Here is a 25,000-nt window from a genome sequence, read left to right as displayed (position 1 = left end):
TGTGTTTGCTGATGGGGAAGAATTTAGCAATGGCATGTGAACACTGTGGTGAACTGGAATTTTATATAAACATCCCACTACAACTGACACTTGAAAACTCATGATGAAATGATAAAATGCAAGCTGCTTAGTACTCCAACTCCCATCCAGCCGATTCAGTGCAGCTCCAGCCTGGGTTAAACCCAGTATTATCCAAGAGATTCACAATAAACATGGGCTTAAATGTATTTCTTGTACATGGATACAATGTACACTATGTGTACAGTACTACAGGCCAAGCAGAATTATGGTTTGGAAACCCAGGAAATGAGTTGCCATTAAAAATGATAATGTATTTACAAACATTGCTTTAAAAAAGCCTAATAATTCAAAACAAAGGGAACTGTGCTTTAAATGTGCAAACAGTATATATTAGGAATTAATAACAGTATCAGACATACTTCCTTGCTGGGTAAGGAATTTTGTAAATGCTAGTATGACAAGCTTCTGAAGTTCTAATATGTATTTCAAGAGCATCTGTGTATATACATTCACAGATGTATGGGTTAAAAAGGAAAAAAGGAATGAACCCATCTGGATCAAATTCTGCCTTTGATATCTTCAGGATGTGCTAAGAGCATTTGCTTTTTACTTAGGCAGGCAAAGTATGGATCAGTTATCTTTAAATTCTGGACAAAACATAGCTATTCTTGCAATTTACCTTGAATTCAAGCAGAACAGATTTAATTAAATTTAAAAAAACTGAAAAAACAATAACAAAAAAACTCCAAATAAGATGTGAAAACCAAGGGGTTTTTCTTTGTTTTTGCTGAAAGAGATAAATAAAGATCTTAATTTACAAAATGGTATACAGCAACAACATGACTGGTCTTGCTGTATATATATAGATTGTACTTCATGAATAGAGTATATAAAATATACTAAACAAATATTTAGCAGTCAGTTCCAACATATGACTTCCTTATAGCTAGTATAAAATACCAAGTGTACTATCCAAGCATTACTGGATTAATATCTGGGTTTGTATCCAACGTGCCACTACACAGTAATTGATAAAATAATAAACCCCAAGACATACTGCCTTGCAAAGTTAACCCTGCTGTAACGATTAAAAGGAGAAATTGAACCCAATCTCCTATGTCTCTCTGTTGTGTTTCTAGCAGACACCTGAGGTTTGAAAACACCACAGGGCAATCTGAGGTCATGCAGTATCTACCACGGTGTAAAACTTACTGAATTTGAAAACAACGATTAGGACCCACAGGCAACGAGGTGCTTCAGTCTCCATCTGAATTTAACTATATTTGTTCTTATTTGTGTAGTAGCTATGTTGCAGGGGAATGTGGGGTCATCTAGAAATTACTTTTATCACAGAAAAACGTTTGAACAGTGTCTTCTGAAAGAGAGAGAAAAACAATTCTTCCCTTTTTAAGGCAATACAAGTAATTGTGTGCCTTGAGATTTAAGGTCCTTTCATGAGGTTTGTTTTTCACTTAGTTATCTTTTCTCAAACATTTAAAGTTTTGAAAAGAACTTCTGAACTCCATTAAGCTTCAAATTTCATATATTTTCTTCAGAACTGTAAGTGACTAAGTTTTTGATGCAAGTCTTCAGTGATTTTTAATCATGCTTATATTGCCATGATAGTTTTCTCCAGATGCTATATCACTATTATCACAATATTTTGTACCCTTTGTTGCTACCAAGAAATTGCATTTTGTGCACCATTATATCATATTACTTTATTGATGGTGTTTTTTAATTGTCTGTTGGGACCTACACTATTTAGTATTTTCACCTGTGACACACAGTGGGATTTGCTGGGTGCACCCTCAGCAAGTTGGCCAGTAAGATCAAGGTGAGTGGTTGATTTAGTGGAGAGAAGGGATTCTATCCAGGGGCACCCTGATGGGTTTGAGGAGTGGGCCCACATGAACTTAGGAAGTTCAGTAAAACCAAGCATGAGATCCTGCACCTGGGTCAGAGCAATCCCCAATACAAAACAGATGGGAGGATAAAGGGCTTGAGAGCAGACCTGCACAGAAGGACCTGGAGAGAGTGGTGGATGAAAAAATGGACATACAAACATCCCTTTCTGGAAGTGTAAATACAAGGAATAACATATTGGCTCTTGAAACTAACATTTCTCTCAACTCTAGAGATGTTTTTCAAAATCAAGGGCTGAAATGCAAAGTTCAGGCATGTCAGTTAAATATGTAAAGGATCTTACAATTATAGTATTTTATATATATTCTGAGGAAGCAATTATACAAGATACGTATGAAAACCAAAAAGTCTTCTCCATAAGCAAAAGAAGATTTGAAGATTCATGTATATACAGAGAGAAATATATTTAAATGTGATTATTTGCAAAATTTTGCACTACTGCTTTGTTGTACAATAGGAGCTTCTCTAAGAACAAATTCCCATGAGAAGTACTGAGTATTTAAACATAAATTCTGAATCAATATTTCTGTATTCCATGACTTCTTATTAATAGATCTGCTACTCAAATCCTAAAACATGTCATAGCTTAGAGATTTTGGACTTGTGATCAGAATTTTCTGATCTATTATATAATTGGAATCTGTATTTTAGGAAAGTTTAATATCATTTCTTAATGAACTAATCAAGTTCGGAATTAGTCAATACTTTTTATTAATTACAATGAAGATAGAATGACAAACATTGTTATTAACTCCACAGATGTCAACAGCTTGAGAAAACCCTGGTAGAGGATTAGGAAAAAAACTGTTGCATGATGAAAGGCTGAAAAATGCATGTCTTAAGTTATAGAAAGAGAAACTGGTCAGATGCTGCAGTTAAAAATTCATACAGACAGTGAAGCACTGATCCAGCTTGCCAGGGGAGGCTTAGAGTCCCCACCTTTTTGGGCCTTTCCCAAATCATCCTTGGAGTTAGACACACATCTGTAAGGAGTATATTACACCCCTGCTAACTCTTTGGGATAATAAAGGGATGATGGAAACATCTTTCAGCAAGTACAATTATGACACCATGTCCAAATGTCCTCATCAAAATGCCTGTATCCTTTGAATAAGTGCTGGCAAAATATACCTCTCCTGAGCTCAGGGTGACAATGCAATGTCACAAACAGAAAGCAAAGAGATGAATGCAGCAGCAGGAAAAAAAAAAAAAAAAAGGCTATGCTAAATTATTTCACAGAACTTTTTGCTAAACATATAAACAAATGAACATCCTCATTTCCATGGATTACATTCTTGACAATTGATGGATCTACAATTATAAAGAAGACTTTTCCTGTACCCCAGCAATTTCAAAATAATACTCTCTCTGAGAGATGTTTTTAATATAAAAGAAGGATTCTAATATCTTTCAGATCTGCCTGCTCATTTCAATACATTGCTTTTCCTTTGCTCATAGACTGCAGAACATGAAGTTGCTCTTTGTCTGTGTCTGCCTCAAACATTTACTCTTCTGCATGCTTTCCAGCTTTACATGAAGATTTTTCCCTTGCTCCTTGCAACTAACTGGCAAATTACAACTGCATACAGTATCCTTAAAGAAATCACCATTTATAACATTTAACATGAATAACTGCCAGGAGACAGGTAACAGTTGCTGGACACTTACAAAGGCCTTGCAAAGACTGAAGGTTTTTGGAGAAGAGCTTTGTGGTCCCAGAAGAAAAAGAAAGATAACAGGACAGGCAGCTGAGGGATAAATGTCTACTAGGAAGGAATGTGTAAAGTAACTTCCAAATATTTAGAGATGAAGCCAAATTCACAAAGCCTGCAATAACTCATCTGATACAAGGTGAACTGAATTTTGCAGAAGGTAAGCCTGATCCTGCCTTGAGAAAATGGGTTTAGTATGATAGTTACTAAAATCCTGCTCAATTCTAGACAACAGCAACAAAACAAGTGTTACATTCAATTTCTAAACATTAGAATGTGTGCTGTTGCTGACAAGAAAACAACCAGATCGTAAACCAAGTACATGATTTCTTAATTAAATTGAGCTGAGCTGGTGTCAACAAGGAGAGAATATACTTGATACAATATTCTCAATTATAAATAGGACATTTTCTACAGTGGATGCACTTCACATCAACTTTAATGTAAGCGGATACCAAATAAAGCAAAATAGCAGTGAGAACTCAGGACAAGAAAATATAAATAACTACAACAAAATTTAGATTTATTTAGTAAAATAGTGCTCATTATGAGCTTTGAATAAAAGATCCAGTTTTTCTTTGGAAAACATATGAAGACAGACAATGTCTTTTATAACTCACAGCATTGTGTGTTACTACAGTAATCCTTTCCTTCTTCCAAACAATTTAAGTTTCCCTGTATATCTTTCATGCAATTCTATAGAAGGAAAAAAAGAGAATTAGTTCATTAGTTGATTTCTCATTTTTATAGTGAAAAAAATTATTGCAAGGAGTTCAGTGATTAATTCTGAAAGCTGCCAGGAAAATTCCAGGATTCAACATGTCTAGGATTCCCAGTGAACAAACTCCACAGTTCACATCTGGGTCCTCTAAACATTGCTGCCCATACCCACCAAAAATCTTTAATGTTCTGCTAAAATCATTTAAGAAAAAGTGCTGTGGGACATCATGACAGAGAGATTGAGTCCTGCAGGCAGTTAAGTCAATGTAATGACTGGAAGGGAAAATATTTTGCTTTTGGCTTGGTATTGAAGTGGTGGTGGATGTTGACAAAGAAGCTGCCTAGGTCAATGTGCTTACTGTGAGCTTTGTAGACAAGAATATGATTTGTAAAAAGTCTTGTAATTCTTTTAAGCTCTTTTGGTGTCTTTTTATTCCACTCAGGGGTTGCAATAATCAGTCTAAAATCATGAAGGTATAATCTTTTTTCTGGGTTGCAGCTGAAAGTATTTTGTATTGCTATGGAGACTTAGGCACCTAGTAACACCAGGGAGTTTTTTACTTTGGTATTCAATGGCACAAAGGGCAATAAATTACATCATGTCTTGAAGTCCCTCTCAAGCTTATTTTGTATGAGACTTTAATTTTGGTACTATTGACTCACTAGCTTTCCTAGTGAATTCATATAGAAGTGTATAAAGATGATGAATTTTCTAAAACTTAGATGAAGGAAGTTTTCCCAGGGGAATCTTTGGGACTGAAAAATTTCTAAGCCATATGTGCCATGGCAAACTACACTGATTTTTTTTTAAAGTTTAAGTTTACCCATTAAACAAATAAAAATTCTTAAGAGTAAAAAAAAAAATAAATAAAAAAAAAATTTTAGTGAACTAAATAATTATGTAGCCTTCTTCCCAAACCAAGTCATGTCCCATTAGATCCATTCTTCCTCATAATTCTCTTGACAGCCTTAAGCCCACAAATAATACATCTTCAAAACCAATAGGTTAGTCTGCTGATATTCCTTCAACTGTACTACTATCTATTGACTATCTTTACTTCATTACAATTACTGTGCTTCAGTATATAAAAAGAAAAAAAACAGAATACCATTTTTTGTAATACAGTATCTTTTATAGAACTTCACATTTCCAGTGTCACTTTTAACATCAGACACCTGCATTTTTTATTTATGTTTTTGCTAATTACAAACAGGTGCCCTCAATTCTCTTATGTAGTGGGCATCCTGAACTACAAGTGCAATTTTGATTCAGCTACACAAAGTGTTCCAGTAAAAACTGGAATAAGCTCCAGTAAACTGCAGAAGGTTATAAATAAATATTTGTGTCCAAGCCAACAAGGTGAGCTACAAAGCTAAAATAATACTGTGGCCAATCTAATTATTTGTGTATGTTTCTCATATTTTCCTATGTGAAAAAGGTTTAAAATATTTGTTTTTATCTGAAGCATCTTTGCTTTCTAATGACTTCTTTGTATTAAGTATTTTCCAAGTTTAACCTCTTAAAATATATTATGTACAATTTCTATTGCTGTCTTTTTTTTTCTTGTAGAGGTGAACTAGTATTTCCTTAGGAAGAGCTATATCACCTCTTGCCAATGTAGCTGTATATCTGTAGGATATCCCACAGCAATTTTCAATGAAAAGCTTTCTTGTCCATTCCACTATTTGAGATTTAGAATTTTTATATTTATGCTTTGCTAGACAAATGGAGACAAATCCTCAAATCCTTTCATGTTATCTAATTCTTACTCAGTCATTGAACAATTTTATGCTATTATAAACAGTTTATTATTTTTTCTAAGTAGAAGTGAACTGTTTATTGATGTGAATATGTGCAGCCACATAGGGAGATACTAATCCAAATATTGAGAAAGGGAAGAAAGTATTAGATGAGTAATTAAATACAAATTCAGTAATGCTACAACTGTCACTGAATCCATTATTATTTCTCCTTGAAGGCCATGAAACACTTCCCCCATGTATTTATCACATATGAAATGATGAAGAAGTGGCATTGTTTCTAGGTAAAGCAATGCCTCTATGCAATCTCTGAAAGGGAAGAAGGTCCTGTTGTCACATGTCCTTCTCAGGAAGCTCAGGGGGTGCTATCTCATTTCACTAAGGAGAGAGTGAAGCTACAATATCCTGGTGGAAGAAGACTAGAATTATGATTCCTCTAAAAGCACTACCCTTCAATGGGGGTGTTTATGGATATGCTTTTTCAGCCTGCCACTCTCAAATTACACCCTTACACCATTGGCCTTCCAAGGGACATCTATTTTCTGAAATGCAACACTGAAGCACTAAATATACCTTTGAAATATACTTATTTTCATATTTATCATTTTATCCATCACCAAGGAATTCAAGTATACCATGGTGGAGTTGGGAGTTGCATTTACTTGGCAATGGAAAACAGAGGCAACAAACAGCCCTAGCTGGCAGGCACTGCTGTAGATGATGATAAAAAGAGATAAAAGTGCACAGGAACAGTTAATTAGGCCACTAAAGTTTGTCTTTAGTTAATTGCTAGAGGAGATGGCATGAGATGGCATAAGATGGAATTAACCATCAGTGGTCATAAAATGACTCTGGCGCATCAAACAAGGTAGGAGAAAGTATGAATGAGTTTGTGTAAGTCAATTATTGCTTTTACAACTTCTAAATTAGACTTTCCTATTTGTAATATCTGTTGATAAAATTTTAGCAGGCAGGGTAGAAGCAGCTAGTGTTCTTCATGACATCCCTTCAATTACACTAGAATAAAATGGAGGTAAGTCCCTTGGGATAGGGGTAAAGAAAAATCACAAACCTCACAACTACCAATTGCACAAAACTGGTCTTGCAAGCACAACTTTTCTTTTGAAATAAATTTAAAAATATGTAAACTCAGTTATTGCTGTTTCTAAGATCCATCACTTCTGTGAGCACCTGATTTGACTTCACTAGTCATAAAACAAAATCCAGAGCATCTTTCTCCTTAAGACTCATTGCTGGAATTGCTATATCACTTCTGCTCACACTCTCTCATTTTGTTTTTAAGAAAACACACACTAGAATCACTGGATAATGCAGGTTAAGGGCTCTAGAATATCTCTAAGTGAACCCACTACCTAAAAAAAGTCACAACAGATTGCTTGGGCTTTAATCCAGTCAGGTTTGGAAAAGCTTGGAGGATATGGACTATACAGCTTGCTTGTCAGCAGCCCCATCCACTGCCTAATTGTTCACATGAGGAAAGAGAACATATATATCCATTTATATATATATACATATATATATACACATATATTTCCATTTCAGACTGGATATGTATCCTCATATCCAGTCTGAAATTCTCATTTTAACTTATGCTCTCTGTCTCTCATTCTACCACCACACTAAAGAGCCTGGTTCCATCCCCCTCTTCTCCAGGCTGATCTAGTTTAGATCACTCTGGCTCTCCCCAGAGGGCAACTGCTTCTGCTTCTGACCATATGGGTAGATTTTGCTGAACTCACCCCGGTTTACTGCTGTAATTCTTAAATCTGAGGTGCCAAAACCACACTCTGATGGGGATTTTCCTTCCTCAGCACAGGACATGGCATTTCATAAAGTTCCTCTTGGCCAAGTCCTTGAGCCCACACAGGTCCATCTTACCCTTATGCATATTGACTGCTCCCCTCATTTGATATCATGTGCAAACCTAACAAGGAAGAGGTCCAACCTGCAGGACATCAAATAAGATGCAAACCAGGACAGGTCCCAGCATATTCTTATATTCCAGGAGAAATCAGAGAATACCCAGGTATTGCAAATGTAAGACCAGAGTAAAAGTCAAGAACAATTAATAACTGGATGTGAAGATCTAGCATGAATATAGCAGAGGAAAGCTACTGTATATGAGTGCCTATGTATGTCTAATATCAGAGGGGAGTGGGACAGCAGGATGAAAATGTGAACTAAGAGAACATACAGTGCTATTTTAAAGAGGTGAATATGCCACAAGCTACACAGGGTGTCTGGAAAGGAAGTACTAAGAGGGCTGTTTAACAAAGAAAAAGCAAAATTAAAAAAAAAAAAAAACCCACAAAAAAAAGGGTGATTATTATCTCTACCTTTTGGGTTTTAGGGGAATATAGACTGGAGAAAACATTAAGACATTACACTTACATCAGCAGAAAAAATAAAACCCAAGTCTTTTCAAAAAACACTTGCAAACTTATTAGTCAACAGGGCATATCCAATTAGTCCTGACAAAACTGAGAAAATATTTCCTTCTTGTATTTGCATGGATGAAACTGTTCTGGATTTCAACATTAGTGATTTTGCTAATTTTCTAGACTAGTAAAAGTGTAAAAAGTTTCAAAGACCTAATAAAAATATTTTGGATCTGGGAGAGCCCCTTGTCTCATTTAAAAAAAACAAAAAAAGAAGGGAAAAAAAGATTAAAATATTTTGAGAAACTGAAATTGAGAAACAGGACTATATCCAAGAAATATCAGATGGAGATTAGGAATGATTCAGAGTGACTGAAGGCAGAATAAGAAACGAGGGAAAGCCAAAGACATGAAGACAAAGAGCTTCCTTAGATGAACTCCAGATCTCATCTAACTCAATGGTAAAACTCCCCTTGACTTCATAAGGGCCATGATTTCAATTCTGAAGTTTATTCACAGAAGATGCAAGTAAAATATGCAATGCATCTGACAGAAGGCCTGGGGAGAAGGGGGAATAACCAAAGGTGAAACACATATTTTTCTTCCAGATGAATGAGGTGGAATAGCAAGCATATATAAGACTGTATAAGATTATATATATATATATATAATTTTACTTGCTCTATGAGCCTTCTAAGAATAATGCTTCAGTAAACAAGGAGAACAGATGGGCATATATAAATTTGCAAATTCCCAAAAATCTAACTCACACTAGAAGTAGACACAAAGATTTGTCAGCAATAAAAGTAATTAGATGAAGAACAAAAGATTACATCACATTGAGGTAGGTTAACAAGAAGTCTCTAAGACCCTATATTTGATTTCTATTTTGAATGTAATTCTGAATAGCCCTGAAGATATAAACAGAGATAAAAACATGATATATATAGATTACCTTCATGTGAAATTAACTGTGAAAAAACCCCAAAGCTGACTATTCATAGCAAAATCAATTTACTGCTGAGAAATGAAAGCAAGAAAATAAACTACCCATAGATATCCATATATAACCACTTTGGAAATGTATTTTGAATCCTTCAGTGGTGCCTCCTCTTGAGGAGTCAAAACCCAGTATCTTAGACTAACTAGAAGAGAATAATGGCAATGCAATTATATAAAACATGTTTATGTATCTGTAAGTAGGCCCTCACTTCAGCTTCTGTATTCAATGTACCTGACTACCCTTTAGCTATTACTCATTCATCCCAAAAACATAGAGAAGAATCCAGGAAAGAACAACAGAAGTGACCTATAGCATGGGAAACATACCTGTGGGAAGTTTGGAATTGATTTAATTCAGCTGCCTCTGAAGTCAACACAAGAGTAGAGGCTTGAAGATATGAGTAACAGTGAGATACTAAAAATATGGAAACATTTTAGTATAGGGAAAAAGGACATGTTCACCTTTGCCTTACTCATACTTAAGGGTCACCCAATTTAATATGGCAGATTTATAATAATTTTATCGTTATAGTTATCATGCTATTAATTTATTACAAAAGTAATAAGGAATACTGCCACTGCAAAAGAGAAAATTCTAAAATATGTTATACAGTTAATGAGCTCTGTTTTTCAAAATTATTATATATTTAAATCCTATTAAAAATATTAAGTATTCAATAAAATAATTCCAAGATGCCATCTATCATTATTCTACAGGAAAATTATTTTAACACGTATTGACCTTCACACTGTGGAAGCCAGCCAGCCATTAATTCATGGACACTAGGAGCAAACCTCTCATTTTTCCTTTCTATAGCTTATGCACTTCCCAGCTCAGGGATGACTTATCTGTTTATCTACAAAACACACAAATACATTTGATCCTGAAGAGGCTGATACTTCCTGCCCCATCAGTCTGGTTGATATACAAATATCAAGTAGATCTCTCCAAATTAGAGACAGTTAAAACACAGAATTGCTTTCCAAAGGAAAGTTTGAAAGTGGCCATTGGTGGAATACCAAAATTAAAAAGAAAATACAAAAAACAAGTTTTTGAAGAATTTCAGCTTTATAGTAAGGAGTCTGAGTGGAAAAAATGTTGAATATAATTTTAAAAAACGCCAACGATCAAACACATTCTCTTCTTCCTTTTAGCTTACTACAAAGAAAGGAACACTGAATATAAAAATTTCTAGAGTATAAACTGACAGATTTAATTTGACAATTTCATTTCCTTTAACAAAATAAAATATTTTGTTGATTAAAAATGGGCAGTGAAAACACAGAGGGTTTTTTACATTATTAAACTTATCATTAAATTGAGCAGGTCTTGGTGTTTTGTCTATTGTTTGGAGTTCTCCTTTTTAATTATCATTATTTTTAGACTTGGCAAGAAAAGGCGAAGACTATTAAATACAGATACACTATTTGCACTAATATATTAAATTTTGAACATAGATAAAGACATTATCTTCCTGAAAAACTGGCACATTAAGAATACACTTTCTTTAAATATCAAATGAGGCTTAAAGCTCACCTACAATTAGCCCTTCTTACAGGATCAAAATTTTTAAGAATCAAGTTCTGGCTAAGAAGATGACATTAACATAGATTTTCTGATTTTAGCAACTCGTACTAAAATTCCCATCCTTGACATTTGCTTGCTCCCTTTGGTGTCTAAATAAATGAATTTTCTCTGTGATAGAACCACAAGAAAGCAGAAACTTGACAAGAAATTAGCTTAGGGCACAGGCCTCTAAAGTCTTTCAACCTGTCAACTGCGTCTAGTTCAAACGTCTAAAGTTAACATGCTAAACAAAGAAAAGTATTAGGGAGAAAGAGCACAGAAGTTTTTAAGGCAAGATTTCAAAGCAAAACAACACAGTATTACAGATTTCAGTATGAATATTTTTGGGATTATTGAAGAACCATAAAAAATAGCAAGCCAAGAAGCAACAAAGTTGAAGACAAGAGGCTGTGGATCTAGCATGGTCTGTGGTGTCTAATGGTTGGAAAGTTTTAAAATTGTACCAGTTACACAGAAACTTAGCAGTAACAATTAAGTACCTCAGTGTTATTTATGGGTTAGATAAATATTCTCTATGAAAAATCTGGAAAGCTATTAAGTGATACAGGAAAAGCCGACGGAGAATTTGGACTGTGCTATGTGTAGTGTTCATACATTTTAATATAAATACATGCTACATAAAATTGTTTTTCTATTTCTGTTGAAAAATTTTACATCAATAAAACTCTTGAAAAACACTGATCAGATAAATAGTATGGGACAACCCCTTGAGGGAGTTGACAGCTCCTCCAAGTTTAGTGTCATTGGCAAACTCAGCATCCCTTCCAGTCCTGCATCAAAGTCATTTATGAGGATGAGGAAGAGCACAGGGCTGAGGAGGGAGCCCTGTGAAACCCCTCTAGTGAGAGGTCCCCAGTCTGATGTCTCTCCATTCCCTGTAACCCTTTGTGCCTGACCCTTGAGCCAGCTGCTTGTCCATACATAAAGTGTTTATCCAGCTAGAAGGATCCTGTGAGAGACAATATTAAAAACTTTACTGAAGACCAAAAAAATCACATCTACTGCCCTTCCTTGATCAGCTAGGGGAGTTATCTTGTCATAGAAGGAAATCAGATTTGACAGCCTGAACTTCCCACTCATGAAGCTGTGACCAAATGACTGTGAGGTCCTCCTCCTTTTTTCTCAATACTTCCCAGAATAAGGCATTCCATGATTGAGATTGAATTGAGACCAACAGGCCTGTGTTTCTGGGGTCCTCCTTCTTGTGTTTCTTGGAAACTGGGACAACTTCTGCAGTTTCCAGCCAGCTTGGGACTTCTCTGGATTCCTGAGACTGCTGGCCTAGCTGGACTAGCTTTGTCTGCTAGGACAAGCCTGGAGAAAGGCTGGCTCTCCAGTTGTGGTTTTTGTGCTGAATAGCTGATGGCAGTAGCATTTAACAAGGAGAACCACACATCACACTCAAAACAAATGGGTCAAACTGACCTGTTAAAGACTTTCTGCACTACCCTTGCTGACAATTCTCACAGTAGCTGAATTTTATATTCACTATGTATTTCTCAGTGAGGCAAACTTTCAATTTGGTCTTAAAAATAAGAGTACTTAAAAGTATTTAGCAATGACAGCTGTTCCAAATTATAAAATAAATGGATATGGACAATTCAGCTATCTTTATAAAACATGACATACATGAAAAAGCCCCTACTTTTTTAAGACTTATGATACGGATCAAAAGAACAAGGTTAGGAGAGACTTCAAGAGATCATAAAGTCTCTTAATTTCCTTACCTTACCCCAAAGTAGGATCATTTGTACTTAAATCACTTTTGACCATTTTAATCTATCCTTAAAAGCTTCCAGTATCAGTGGTTCCTAAGCCTTCTGTGCTGGTACATATATTAGCATTTTATTTCCTAAAGTCAAAAAGGTGGGGAATTTTTTCTCATGTCTATCCTAAATGTTCTTGCCAAAATGCCAATCAATTATTTCTTGTCCCATTCCAATGGACAAGTTCTTTCCCATCTTCACTTCACCATATTCTAAAGACTGCCATAATTTCCCATCTAGTTCCTCTCTTCTCAAAAAAACCTATTATTTTTAGTCTTTCCTCAGCCTTCGGAAAAGACCAATCAGAAGAACTGGGTGGAAGACAGAGCTTACTTTTATGCACAACATTCCTGTTAAGTATGCTCTCAACAACTACATACCTTTTTCACCAGCTTCTAGCATTAAGAAAGACTATGCATCCAGTCATTCTAACCTTTTTCAGAACATTTCAGCAAAATTTTAACATATGAATATTAATCATGCCTCCCATTTTTATACTATTGCAGATTTACCATTTAGATGTGAAGAGCTTCTTCAAGAAAACACAAATTAAGTCTGCCAGACTGAGTTGGTTAGGAAATACCTGAGATATCATAGATCCTAGATTAACATATCCTGCCTCTTAGCCACATATTTTGGCCTCTGTTTAACACAGATTTCAGCTTCACAGGGTAGTGTATTCCTGCTGAATGAAACATATTGCAAACAGTGCAATACAATAGTCATTAATAATCTGTATATATCTAGATACAAAATAAAAATATATATGATTTAAATTGTACTTTCAGTAGCTCCATTATTATTCCTCTCATAATGTTATGAATTAAAGGACATGCATAGTAACAGAACACCACTTGGTGGGTGCTCATCTCATGGTATGTCACTGCCATCAGGCATGATTTGACTTTGGGCTTTATGTTCCTATAGCACAGTCAATGAGAATCAACTTTGTGTCAAACCCTTCTCTAAATGAAGTGGTGCTATTCTACAGGGGGACAGAAGTGCAAGTAATATACACCTTCTATTCAAACTGCATCTGAAGGTCCTTCTCAAAACCCAAGTAATTCAATTACTACCTAAAGACTGCAAGAGTTTGGGGCAGGGATTTGACAAACGCTTTTGTTTTGCCTTTGTACAGCACTTTGCACAATGGGGCCCCAGATCCATCCATAATAGTGTATATTAAAATAAACCATAACAGTTTAGCTGAATACAGCTGAAATAAGCTTTTTTCCGCACAGGAACTGAGACAAGGAAGAAACACATTTTATACAAGCACATCTGGAATTCTTCAGAAACCTGTTAATACCTACCCACAAAATTAAATCCAAACTGAGTCTTTTTATAGAATGGCTTGTAGACACATGAGGAAAATGGACAGTCTGCTCTATCAGAAAGAGTCTGTTTGGTCTCCAAACAAAGATTCAAAGCTCACAGTACACTCTCTAGACTACATTTGAGAAACATGAGGAAGAATAAAAAAAACTTGGTAAACTAAACCATATATCAGTGAAACCAAATGGGAGCATATTTAGTCTGGAAATTGAAATATGGCTTGTAATCATCAAAGGAATGAAGTTTCACAATGTCTTTCAAATTTGTGGACTACAATAAATTTAGGAGAGGAATTGTAATATACAGTTGCCCACAACATCACTCTTATCTCCTGTGTTCTCAGAGCAAGAGAGATAAAAGCTCAGAGATCATTTTTTCAGATATGATGTCTGATAATGCCAAATTTGCAAAGAATGAAGAAATAGAGGAAAAACATGAAGAGAAACAGAAAATCAATTTTGGGGGAAGTCCCTAATTACCCAGACTATTAGCATAATACTGCATCAAATAAACATATCCCCTTATCCATCTCAATCAGAAGCTTATTAAAGTCTTCCAAAAGCATCAGTGGAGCGGTCAGAATCATATGAAGATACTGCAACATCATTAAATCCTTATTAATGGGTACAGTGGAATAATCAACTTCGTAAAATCATGGTGCAGGAGGGAAACTGCTGGATATGTTCAACCTAATTTAAGATTTCAGTGTTGCATATTTGGAGAAAAGCACCAGAATACTTGCATTTATAACCCTAACAGAAATTGTATCAGAATTGTACCCCTCAGATTCATTCCCAGCACTGATTTAAATCTAAGGCTTTTGTTAGATGCAACTGTGTTTCGCCAGAAGATTGGGAGTTTTGTTTTGCACACGAACTTAATCAGGTTTAATCCTGTTTTTAGCTATCTTGAAATTTAGTAACTTTACCATGACCTATACATGGGGTTTCACGAGAGATGAAGTCTTTCTATAAAGTCCTTAAAAAAAACAACCTTCGATTGGAATTTTTAGTCTTTTAAAATGTGTAAAGTGCAAAGTTTTCTATGAATTCTAAAGATTAAACAATAGTCAAATAATACTTTCTCAGCATAATGTCTTACATTTTTCAAGGAATGATTGGATTTATGGATCATAATTTAAACAACTGGTATAAGTGTTATCAATTGGATATAATTGTACCTTTTTATTTGACTTTTTATGTGATAATTAAGTTTAAAGACATATTTTGGACACATTTTTTTAGGAAATAGCATTTAGAGAGTTCACTCCCAAAAATTTGGCTTATACTATTACAGTTACATAAAAAACAAATGTAATCATCAATAGTGAATAAAATTTGTTACTGTCTGTGCAGTTTTAAATATACACTTTAACAGCATTGGCATCTCAGCTTTTGCATGGTGCAAAGACAGGACTCTCTTATGAACTAATTTTAGGAATTAGACAACCACATTATAGAGAGATTTAGTTGTACAATGCCAAACAAATTTTTAACATCTGAAACAACACTTAAGATGCTGTTTTTTCTTATTCTTTTATGTGAAAAGCAAAAGTATCTTGTCCATAGACTGAGAATTCCTGATAGCAGTATCAAAAAGTTTTCAGCAAGACAGCTTCCAAAAAGATTCTGTGAAATCCCACAGGAGCCTACCAACCTCTACAAGCCATGCTATGGGGATCTGACTCTTTTCAGCTGAAGGCACTGTATCTCTTGTAGTGATCTTTTTGTTAAGAGCATTGGGAATGTACTCTAGAAGTGCAACAACTGGGGATGGAATAATGTTAAAAAGAAATAGCAACTTCTGATCAAAAGTAAGACATGTAACATTTAAGAAGCTAGAGATGAAATGATAAAGAATTGGACCATCAGCGTTGGAAAAAAAGTAAATTGATGAACAGAAGCAAACATAGAGAACAAATGGACTGAAAAGTAATGCAGTGTAAAATAATATTTTAAAAAATGAGCATATAAGTATTTAGGGAAACATTCAAGTGAAAAGTTGTTTCAATGGGAATGGCAAAAAATATTATTTACCACAACATCATTGCTTATTTTTCCATTAGTGTCCACAGGTAAATGGCTCTGTAGAAAAGCCAAAATTATTTCACTGCATATTCTCACAACAGAAATTCTTTCAATGGGAATATGCTCAGACAAAAGCTATAACCTTTAAGATCCCATTTCCTAGCTCTTCCTCCTTCCATATAAAAATAAAAGTCAATTGTTGTCACAAAGTCTCTTTGCCCATTATCATCCTTATGTTAGATTTATGAATAAAAATGTGTGAAATTAAATTATACAGACATTAAAATATCATGTGATTAGGTGAAACGTTTTTGATGAACAAGGATACCCAGAAATACTGCAATTGCTACCACATTCATCTGCTCAATTACATGCTTCTCACCTATTTAATAATGCTTGTTACATCCCTGTTAATTGATGTGTTTCGTGAGTTTATTTTCTTATACACTACGTCAAGTCTTATACAATGAACAAGGGATTTGGATCATAGCAGTCTCCTGGAACAGAACAAGCCTCCAAGGTAAATGCAAAGAGATCATGAAATGGGACAATGAAACGATAACAAAAAAAAAAAAAAAAAAAGAAAAGAAGAAGGAAAGACAGGGGATTGGAACATTATGAAGTTAAAGAAACAAGGGAATGAAAGGGATTAAAACTGGAATGATAGGTAACCTACTGTAAGTGGTGTGAAAGCTTAACAGTGGGGGACTGGAATAATCAGATATGGGAACGACCTGACAATGGAATGCTTTCAAACTAAAGCACCTCAAAAGTAAATGATCTTAGAGCAGAATAATCATATTTGCCTCTGGGAATAAAATTTAAAGATAAAAAAGTTTGAAAAAAAAAAAAACAAGTTTGATGATTATGCAGATAGAACTGCAGAGAGAAATGATCCAGTCAGGGCAAGAGTGAGAAAAGGTAAAGGAGTAGGGTTGGGAATGACAGAAGAATAAAAAGAAAAGGTGACTGAAACCATAGATGCTTGGAACTCACTTTTTCCACACAAAATCTAAGACGAAGGACTACACTGGATAACGTGTCTTTTTCTTTTTCCTTTTTCTTTTTCTTTTTCTTTTTCTTGTTCTTTTTCTTTGTCTTTTTCTTATTCTTTTGCTTTTTCTTTGTATTTTTCTTTTTCTTTTTCTTTTTCTTTTTGTTTATCCGATTGACTCTTACCCTTGCTCATCTGAACAAAAGTTATCCTTTCTCATAACAACCTAGCATAACATTTTCTAGAAACAGCTTTAAAGATCATGGAATATATGTGTGTGTCTTGACATTTGGCTTAAACAATTCCCATCTTAGGGAGTACAGCACTACAAAAGCTGAACTTAAAGACTCATATAGGAGATGATATATGAACTCCCTTTTTGAGAAGCAACTCTAAAACCTTAATTCTTATTTTCACTTTTCTAAAAAAGCTGTCAACAACTAAAGTGCTAGAAATCAGAATGGCATTAACTCCAGGATTCTGGATCTGCTGTTAGGAACTAGATTATTTTGGTACTTCAGCTGAGAATGAGTTCAGTAGCATTGTCCTCAGTCTACACTCCCACAGAGTGAGCAGGGAGACAACCACAATGACAAGCCCCTTCCTCAAAATCTCACCAGAGGGGTGTCTGTTTACCCTACCACCTCTTCTAACTACTTCCACTTCTTATTTAGTGAGCTGTAGTGAGTTTTAATAGAATGGGGTGAGTTTTAATCACCCCTTTTTTTCCTGTGGTAAGACTACATTTTCTCAGTCTGCCATTTTCCTTGTTTTCTCATGACTAATTTCTTTTAGTTTCCTCAACCGCTATGAAGAACTTTGCAGATTAAAATTGTATCTTCTTCCCCCCAGGATTACACAATGAAATAAAGTGGCATTTTGCATGATGCATTTGCCATGACCATGGGGACAAGGGATGTGCTAAGTATTCTGGTGATAAAACACCCGTGTCTGTGCCAGTTGCAATAATCACTGAAGTGTAATCAGTCTAGAACAAATGCAGAGACAAACACCAGAAAAACAGTTGAACTTGATTTCCATCCCTTATTTGCCATCCCTTAAAGTGAGAACTCTCCAATGTATAATAGAGACAGGAAAAGTAATAGCACAAAATTGATTTCATTATGATCCTGATGTTAATTTAAAAATCTTAATTTTTTACTTCTGAAAGAGCTGACCTTCAAATCCCACCAAAGCTCTTCAGCAGTATGCTGTCTATTGAATACATAAATAAAGAAGTTGCATTTTCACTAATGCAAGAACTGTTATTATTGCTCCTAAGCATCATTTCATGTCTCATCCAATGCTGTTGCTTCTACAGGAATAATAGAAGTTTTCTCCGATGTTTCCCTCAACTCAGCTTTAATTGCACTTGTTTGGATTTGTTCTCTTTAGTTCAGATTTCTGAATTTATACTCCAAAGGTGTGTAGTGTGGAACCTACGTCCATGTACAACTGTAATGCAAGATTAGCAGCACCTAGTTTTACATAAATAAGGAATCTTTGTGCATAAAATATCTTCAGTTTTATTTGCTGCTTTGAAACCTGTTGCTTATCAACTTTAACTCACAAAAAGTTCAGAGAAGTAGTCCATGTTGAAATAATGAAAGAAGAAACAGTCTTAAGCATTGACTTAAAAAAACAATTGCCTGATATTGACTGTTGACAACTGATCTTAGCAGAAATTTAAATTTTGAACAGAACATATATGCTCACAATAAGTAACACATTTTCTCAGTGAAGACTTATGTCAGGGAAGCACTCAGCACCTACATACCAGGAATCAGATTTGAAGGCCAGTCAAAGACAAAGCTTGGACTTAATATTGCTGAAATACAAGAAAGAACACCTGAGACTTAAGAATCCACTCATATGCTGCATCCTGAATCATGGAATTGCCACCTTTCATTAGATAGAGAAAGGAAAGTGGGAGGTAAACAGCACAAAATTTCTGATCTTTTATATAATAATTAAATAAGAGTTACCCCATCTACCAGGCCATGGTTATACTGATCACCCATAACTTACTGCAGTATTTTTAAGTATTCAAAAAGCTTAAGAAATTGAGTAGATTGTATTTCATTACCTGAGGACAAAATTGTGGAGGTTTTAAAGTCCTCTAAATACACTGACTGGGACTCACTACACTTAACAAGCATTTTAATGTGATACAGTTACTTGAAGTTATAGACCTCCTGTCTTTCTCTAGTCAATGAACAGAGACTATTTTCTAAGTAAGTTGATTTACCTGCCTATGTTAAGATACCTGGTCACAGATGGGTAAATTAATGACTCTAACTGCTCTTACTACTGAGTTTCACAAAACCAGATGTGAAGTACTAGGTTAATATCCAAGAACAGAAACAATTTCCCACTTTCCGACACTCAATAGCTAAGGCACTACAATAACAGAAATCAATGTCTCTGATAATGTTCCAATGCTCAATCACAGATACACTGACTTCTGCACACACACACAAAATATGCTAGCTAAAAACATTAATATGATCCTCCCAAAATAAGACAGTTCTGCTATCAAATGGTTTATCATAAAATGACAGACAGTACAATTTTAACAACCAAATGCTCAAAATCGACTTTGATACTGTCACTGGGACTCTTTTCACATTTCCTGCTGAAATACCAAATAAATCCCTCTCTATGGAAGTTGGTCTATAATCTGAACTCTGAACCTTCCCATCTGAATGCTCTGATCTCTAACTTGCACACAACCTCCTGCCTCTTTCCCTAATACTTTGCTCCAGTGTTCCTGCATGTCTGCCACCTACAAGATGGCAGGCAAGATTGCTCAGCATACACTGTGGTGGGTAGTGCATTTTCCTGGGAATCAGGAGATGGAGTTTTAATCTACTTGGAATAGAGCCTCCAAATTCATAGGTGAGTGCAGTAATTATCACACCTTAAGAACCCTTCTCTAGGGGAGAAACACCCACACTTCCTGAGTAGACCTTCTCAGGAGACTGAAAGTAAGTAGGTGCTTGTGCCAATAAAATATCTTTTTTTTTTTACTAGTTTCTTAACTATTTTTCAGCTTAAAAAAATAAAAAAAGAGATGCTAACTGTGCAGGCAGCAATGCAAAATTTAAATTGTGTCTTTGTTGTTTGCCATGTACCTCACTTGTTTTACTTCTGTTTTGCTTTACCTATACTATTTTCTGATATTCTTAAGTAATGCTCATTAACAAAAATGAGGGTCCCTGACCAATATGGTTATGGAGGCAAGGAAGAGGTGTCTTCTCTTCCTTGGTCCTCTGCTTCCCTTGCAAGCCTCTCCCTACCCTGGCCTTTCCTTGCAGATTGCATTCATTCCCATTTTCCCCTGCAAAGAAAAGGAAAAAATGTCACAAGTGAGTGGCATCTAGCTTTCATCTTTTGCCTGATGGCTCATGGTTTCACAGAAGCCCAGAATTCTTGCACTAAGTTTGGTGCAAGGGATGAATGTGCATTGGTTCTTTCTCCAGTGATGTCTCAGGGCATTTACATTCTGTTGTTTCAGTCTATCAAGAACTGAGCAACACGTCCTCTCAAGTTTCAAAGGAGTCAACACAGCAAGTCCCAAAAATGTCTATTTTGACAAATGACACATGATAAAAATGAGAGAGGAAAACTGAATCTTGAGTTAGGGTGTAACTTAAGGTATTTGCCTCTGGTATAGGCAAGAATTACTTCAATATGCACTATTTTAACTATAAACACAACGATAAATGCAGCCATATCTACATAATCACATGCACAGATATCACAGTTTATCCAGCAGAATGGCAGACAGAATATAGGATATGTAAACAGTTCTGCCTAACACTTACAAAACAACTTTAATAGCAAGTGTCATTCTTTTCTGTAAAGTAGCTGTTTTTAACACACATGATCTAACTCTTGTTTGCTCTTTAAAGTTTTATTGTCTTGGCATTTTATACAGGAAGACAGCATTAGCATACTCAGGAGAACTGCTAAAAGTAAAAGGCCTCAAGCTACCCACTGCATGGTTGATAGCATAAAGCTTGGGATATAAAAACTTTTGTCTGATTGCTCACTTTACTTGTTTTAGAGTAGTGTTACTCTCAAGAGCATATATTCATGTTCTTTCTACTTCAAGTTTTATTACTTCTTTTGTATTATTTAATACATCTAAAGACACTTCCAAAAGACAAATTTTTCCATTTTGAAAAAGTAATGGTTTGGAACCTGATAAAATACAGGAATGTTCACAGTGTATTATTTTCAAAGGCAAGTAGAATAAATGTGCAATAAAACAATTAAATGCATGACAATAAACATTTCTATGTGATCACAGATATATTAACATGCCAACTAAAAGAAGAAAAAAATCAGTAAAATATTTTCCCTGAAAAAAGGTCAGATCAAAATGGATTCTTAACACATCAGAGTATAAGAAAAAATGGGAGTCTGGTCTCAATTACTGTTACGGTTAAATATCCTACTCCAGCAATTAAAAGGAACATTTAAAATGTGAAAGAGAAAATGGAATGAAAAAAGGGAAATTACATCAGCTTTTTAAAACATAAAAAAAAGATACCATAATTTTAGATTCACTTAAAAAAATCAACCTACAGCAAACTTAAAACTAAGTCTACTTACATATCATACTGCTAATTATTATATAAATAACCTGGGAAACAATACCTCCAAGATACATGTTTTACTATTTAGTAAACAAGAAACTGCCATGTTTGACACCACTGATTAAGGCCAGGCATTTCTAAAGCTTCAGACACATTTCTGAAATCCACAATACATCAATTTTTAATACTTCCACTCTCTCAGCTCCATTAAAAAGATGGTAGGGGAAAGAATTTAGAGTAATTAATGATATAGTTAGCTGCTAAATATTAATAGGAATCGTAGTCTTGCATAAAATATAACATATAAACCTTGCCAATACAGACGCACCAGTAATTAAACTTGAATACGTAATTACACTGATTTATATGACAGGCAAAAAGTTACACTTTACTGGCTTCTATGTAAACTGTGGGCAACAGTTAAACTTTGAATTTTATGGTTTATATAAACGGGCAATATCTCTACTACAGTTCATAAATGGTTTAGAGAGTCATAGTTAAAATTACAACTAATTCCAGTGTGAACATTCTGACTATTCCTTACAAACCAGGCTCTGAAAATGACCACAGAGATCAGCCTCCCATTACATTTGGAGCTTGCAAGCAAATTGATGAGGTTTAAAAAAAAAAAAAAAGCAGCAAAAAAAGCTTATAGTAATCTTACTACAAAGTAAATGAAGACTCATCTATTTAAATGTTTTAATATAAATGTTTAGTTTCAAATATATATCTCCAGATGTTTCACTTACCACCTTCTTTCAAAGCTCTTTTGAGTAATATTGTGTCTTAGACTGAGGTATTTTTTCTTGAAAGAAAGCTGACTGCACTTACATGTGAGGCTGAGGAGAGCAGCCTGGGCTGCTATTTCCATTACTGTCAATGTGATCCAGCGAACCATTGAGATCTTCATGGACTGCCTGCAGTAAGCCACTGGATGCGTTATTTATCAGTCCTGGGTTACTTAGCAATGGTAAACTACTCTCTGCCAGAGCAGCCTGCCAAAATGAAAAGTAAAACCAGAATTATTAGTCCATACATGTACAGAGCATTCATACATGTATGAACATTTAGAAATATTCACACACAGAACAGCTCATTTCAAGCAGTCGTTGAGGTGGTCAGAAGAATTTTGTGCATTTCCAGTTATTTTCACATTATGAATATAACAGCTTTTTTACTTCTGGTTTACTCTTTCTTTTGCTTAGGTTTCATTATTTTCCATTATTAACTATGTTCTGATATTCATGGCACTTTCTAGTTTTACATCATCTTTTGACTTTGAATTACACTTAACCCCTTTGCCCTTCCACACAATGTATGGCTCCTTTATAATGCAGGCAGCTGCTATACTTTAAAAAATGACCAGAACTTAACTCAAAATAAAAAAGTCCTGACATTTGCCTCTTCTGCATAAAAATTATATATTATAATTAAACTTTAAAGTTTTTGCCATGAGCACCATGTTCCCCAACACTATGATGTGAAATCATTTATGACAGCTTGGATAAATATTAATGCATATCCACATGCATTTGCAAAAGCTTCTATCAATCTAACATTTGCAGCAAAACTGAATGTTCCAGATTTTGCCACAGGGTGTCCTTCTTGCTTCTTCACATCAAAAGTAGCACAAATAAGAGCTACTTCTTGCAGTGCTAGGTAATACAACTTACTTGGAAGGTAAACCAAGTAAGCTATTTAGAATGACCATCAGATCCACATAAACATAACAGGTAATTATGTACCAATGTATAAGCAGAAATAAAATATATCATACATAAGAACATAATCAGTTTGTACAAAGAAAGAATTATTTAGTATTTTTTACCTGCAAGCTTGCATTAAGAGCAGCTCCATAGCCTAAGCTGGTGGGTATGTTTTTCACTAACGTTGGGCTTCTGAAAATAAACGATTTTTCAAAGTTTAAAAACAAGCAGACATCCTGTCTGGCTCACTGGGTTAATGAATTGGTTTGTCAGCTCAGAAGACCAGAGTTTAGGAAGGAAAAATGAAATGAAGTTGGAAGGAAAGGGGGTCAACCTGTTAGAACACATTGATTTACTTGCATCAGAAAACCAAAACTCTTGTTATAATTAGGCCCATGTGGAAATTTGCTACAAGAGTATAAAGGTTCTGATCTCACTGAAATAATTTAACTGAAATCGCTTCAAAATTTGTACATCTGTCTCTGCTACACTTGCTCTATTTGGTTTTGGTTTTCTGAACTAACACTGTTGTGTATGTTACATTCATTTATTCCAAACAACGGTGTTGAATAAAAAAGATCTTACTCTTCCCTTACAATAAAAAATGAGGCTGAAATAAAGTATAAATGACTGTATGTGAACAATACAGTGGATCAATTAGTTTCTGGCAAATCAAACATATAATATATGCTATCATATAGCATATAGATTAAATGCTATCTGCTAGATCACCATATAATTATATTTTCAATAAAATTAGTGCAGAAGATGACTCCAGAGGTCATCTAGGTCACTGTCTACAAACAGATGCATTACAGAAATAGAATACCTTCCTGCAAAGAAAAACCTCTAGCTCTTGTCTCTGCACCTTTGGTTTTATCTGAATGGCTTTATCAAAACTAATTATATACTCTCAAGGAATAAAAAGCATCCACAGAACCAGTCATACTGACATGGGATTAATTTGAAAGTAGGGCAGTAAGCATGCCAAAGGTCTTCCTGTGAAGGCTTCTCATGAATACTACCCTCATCAAGAAGATATTTTTGAGGTCAGTACTGTAGTGTATGATACCTATATTCCAAAATGACCTTGAACGACTCCCACTTCTGTCAAAGGTTTACAGTAAAAACAAGCAGATACAAAACTCTTAACACATGGGCAACATATGTAGACAGGGCTATTTTTAATATATAGTAGGAGAACTCACGGTAGATGGAATTAAAATGACAAACATATGGCGAAATACATAGGGAAAAACCAAACCATTATCACTTTCCTTGCAGCAAACTATGTGGGGAAGTCAGACAGGCAAGGAATGTACAGAAAACAGCATTTACACAAAAATGAAATAACTGTTAGTTCACTGAAGAGAATGCACCAGCATAGCTATTAGCTTGCTATGCATTCTCCACATAAGTGCTCGCTTTGTCTGTCAGGT

The 25,000-nt window shown here is 35.0% G+C and overlaps 1 protein-coding gene across 14 annotated transcripts in view; it reads right to left on the bottom strand.

Annotated features, from left to right (window-relative positions):
• FOXP2 (forkhead box P2) overlaps positions 1-25,000 on the bottom strand; it is a 394,702-nt gene that overhangs the window by 7,098 nt on the left and 362,604 nt on the right. For all 14 annotated transcript variants that reach the window (XM_079304705.1, XM_079304713.1, XM_079304714.1 and 11 more), the window contains 2 exons: positions 23,684-23,753; positions 22,687-22,850 (listed from right to left, as the gene is read on the bottom strand). In XM_079304705.1, coding sequence (XP_079160831.1) covers positions 22,687-22,850; positions 23,684-23,753 — 234 coding nt within the window. The remainder of the gene's footprint in view (positions 1-22,686; positions 22,851-23,683; positions 23,754-25,000) is intronic.

This window comes from Erithacus rubecula (assembly GCF_903797595.1).
Source record: "Erithacus rubecula genome assembly, chromosome: 4".
NCBI lineage: Eukaryota > Metazoa > Chordata > Aves > Passeriformes > Muscicapidae > Erithacus > Erithacus rubecula.
This window is presented reverse-complemented; position numbering and strand designations above follow the sequence as displayed.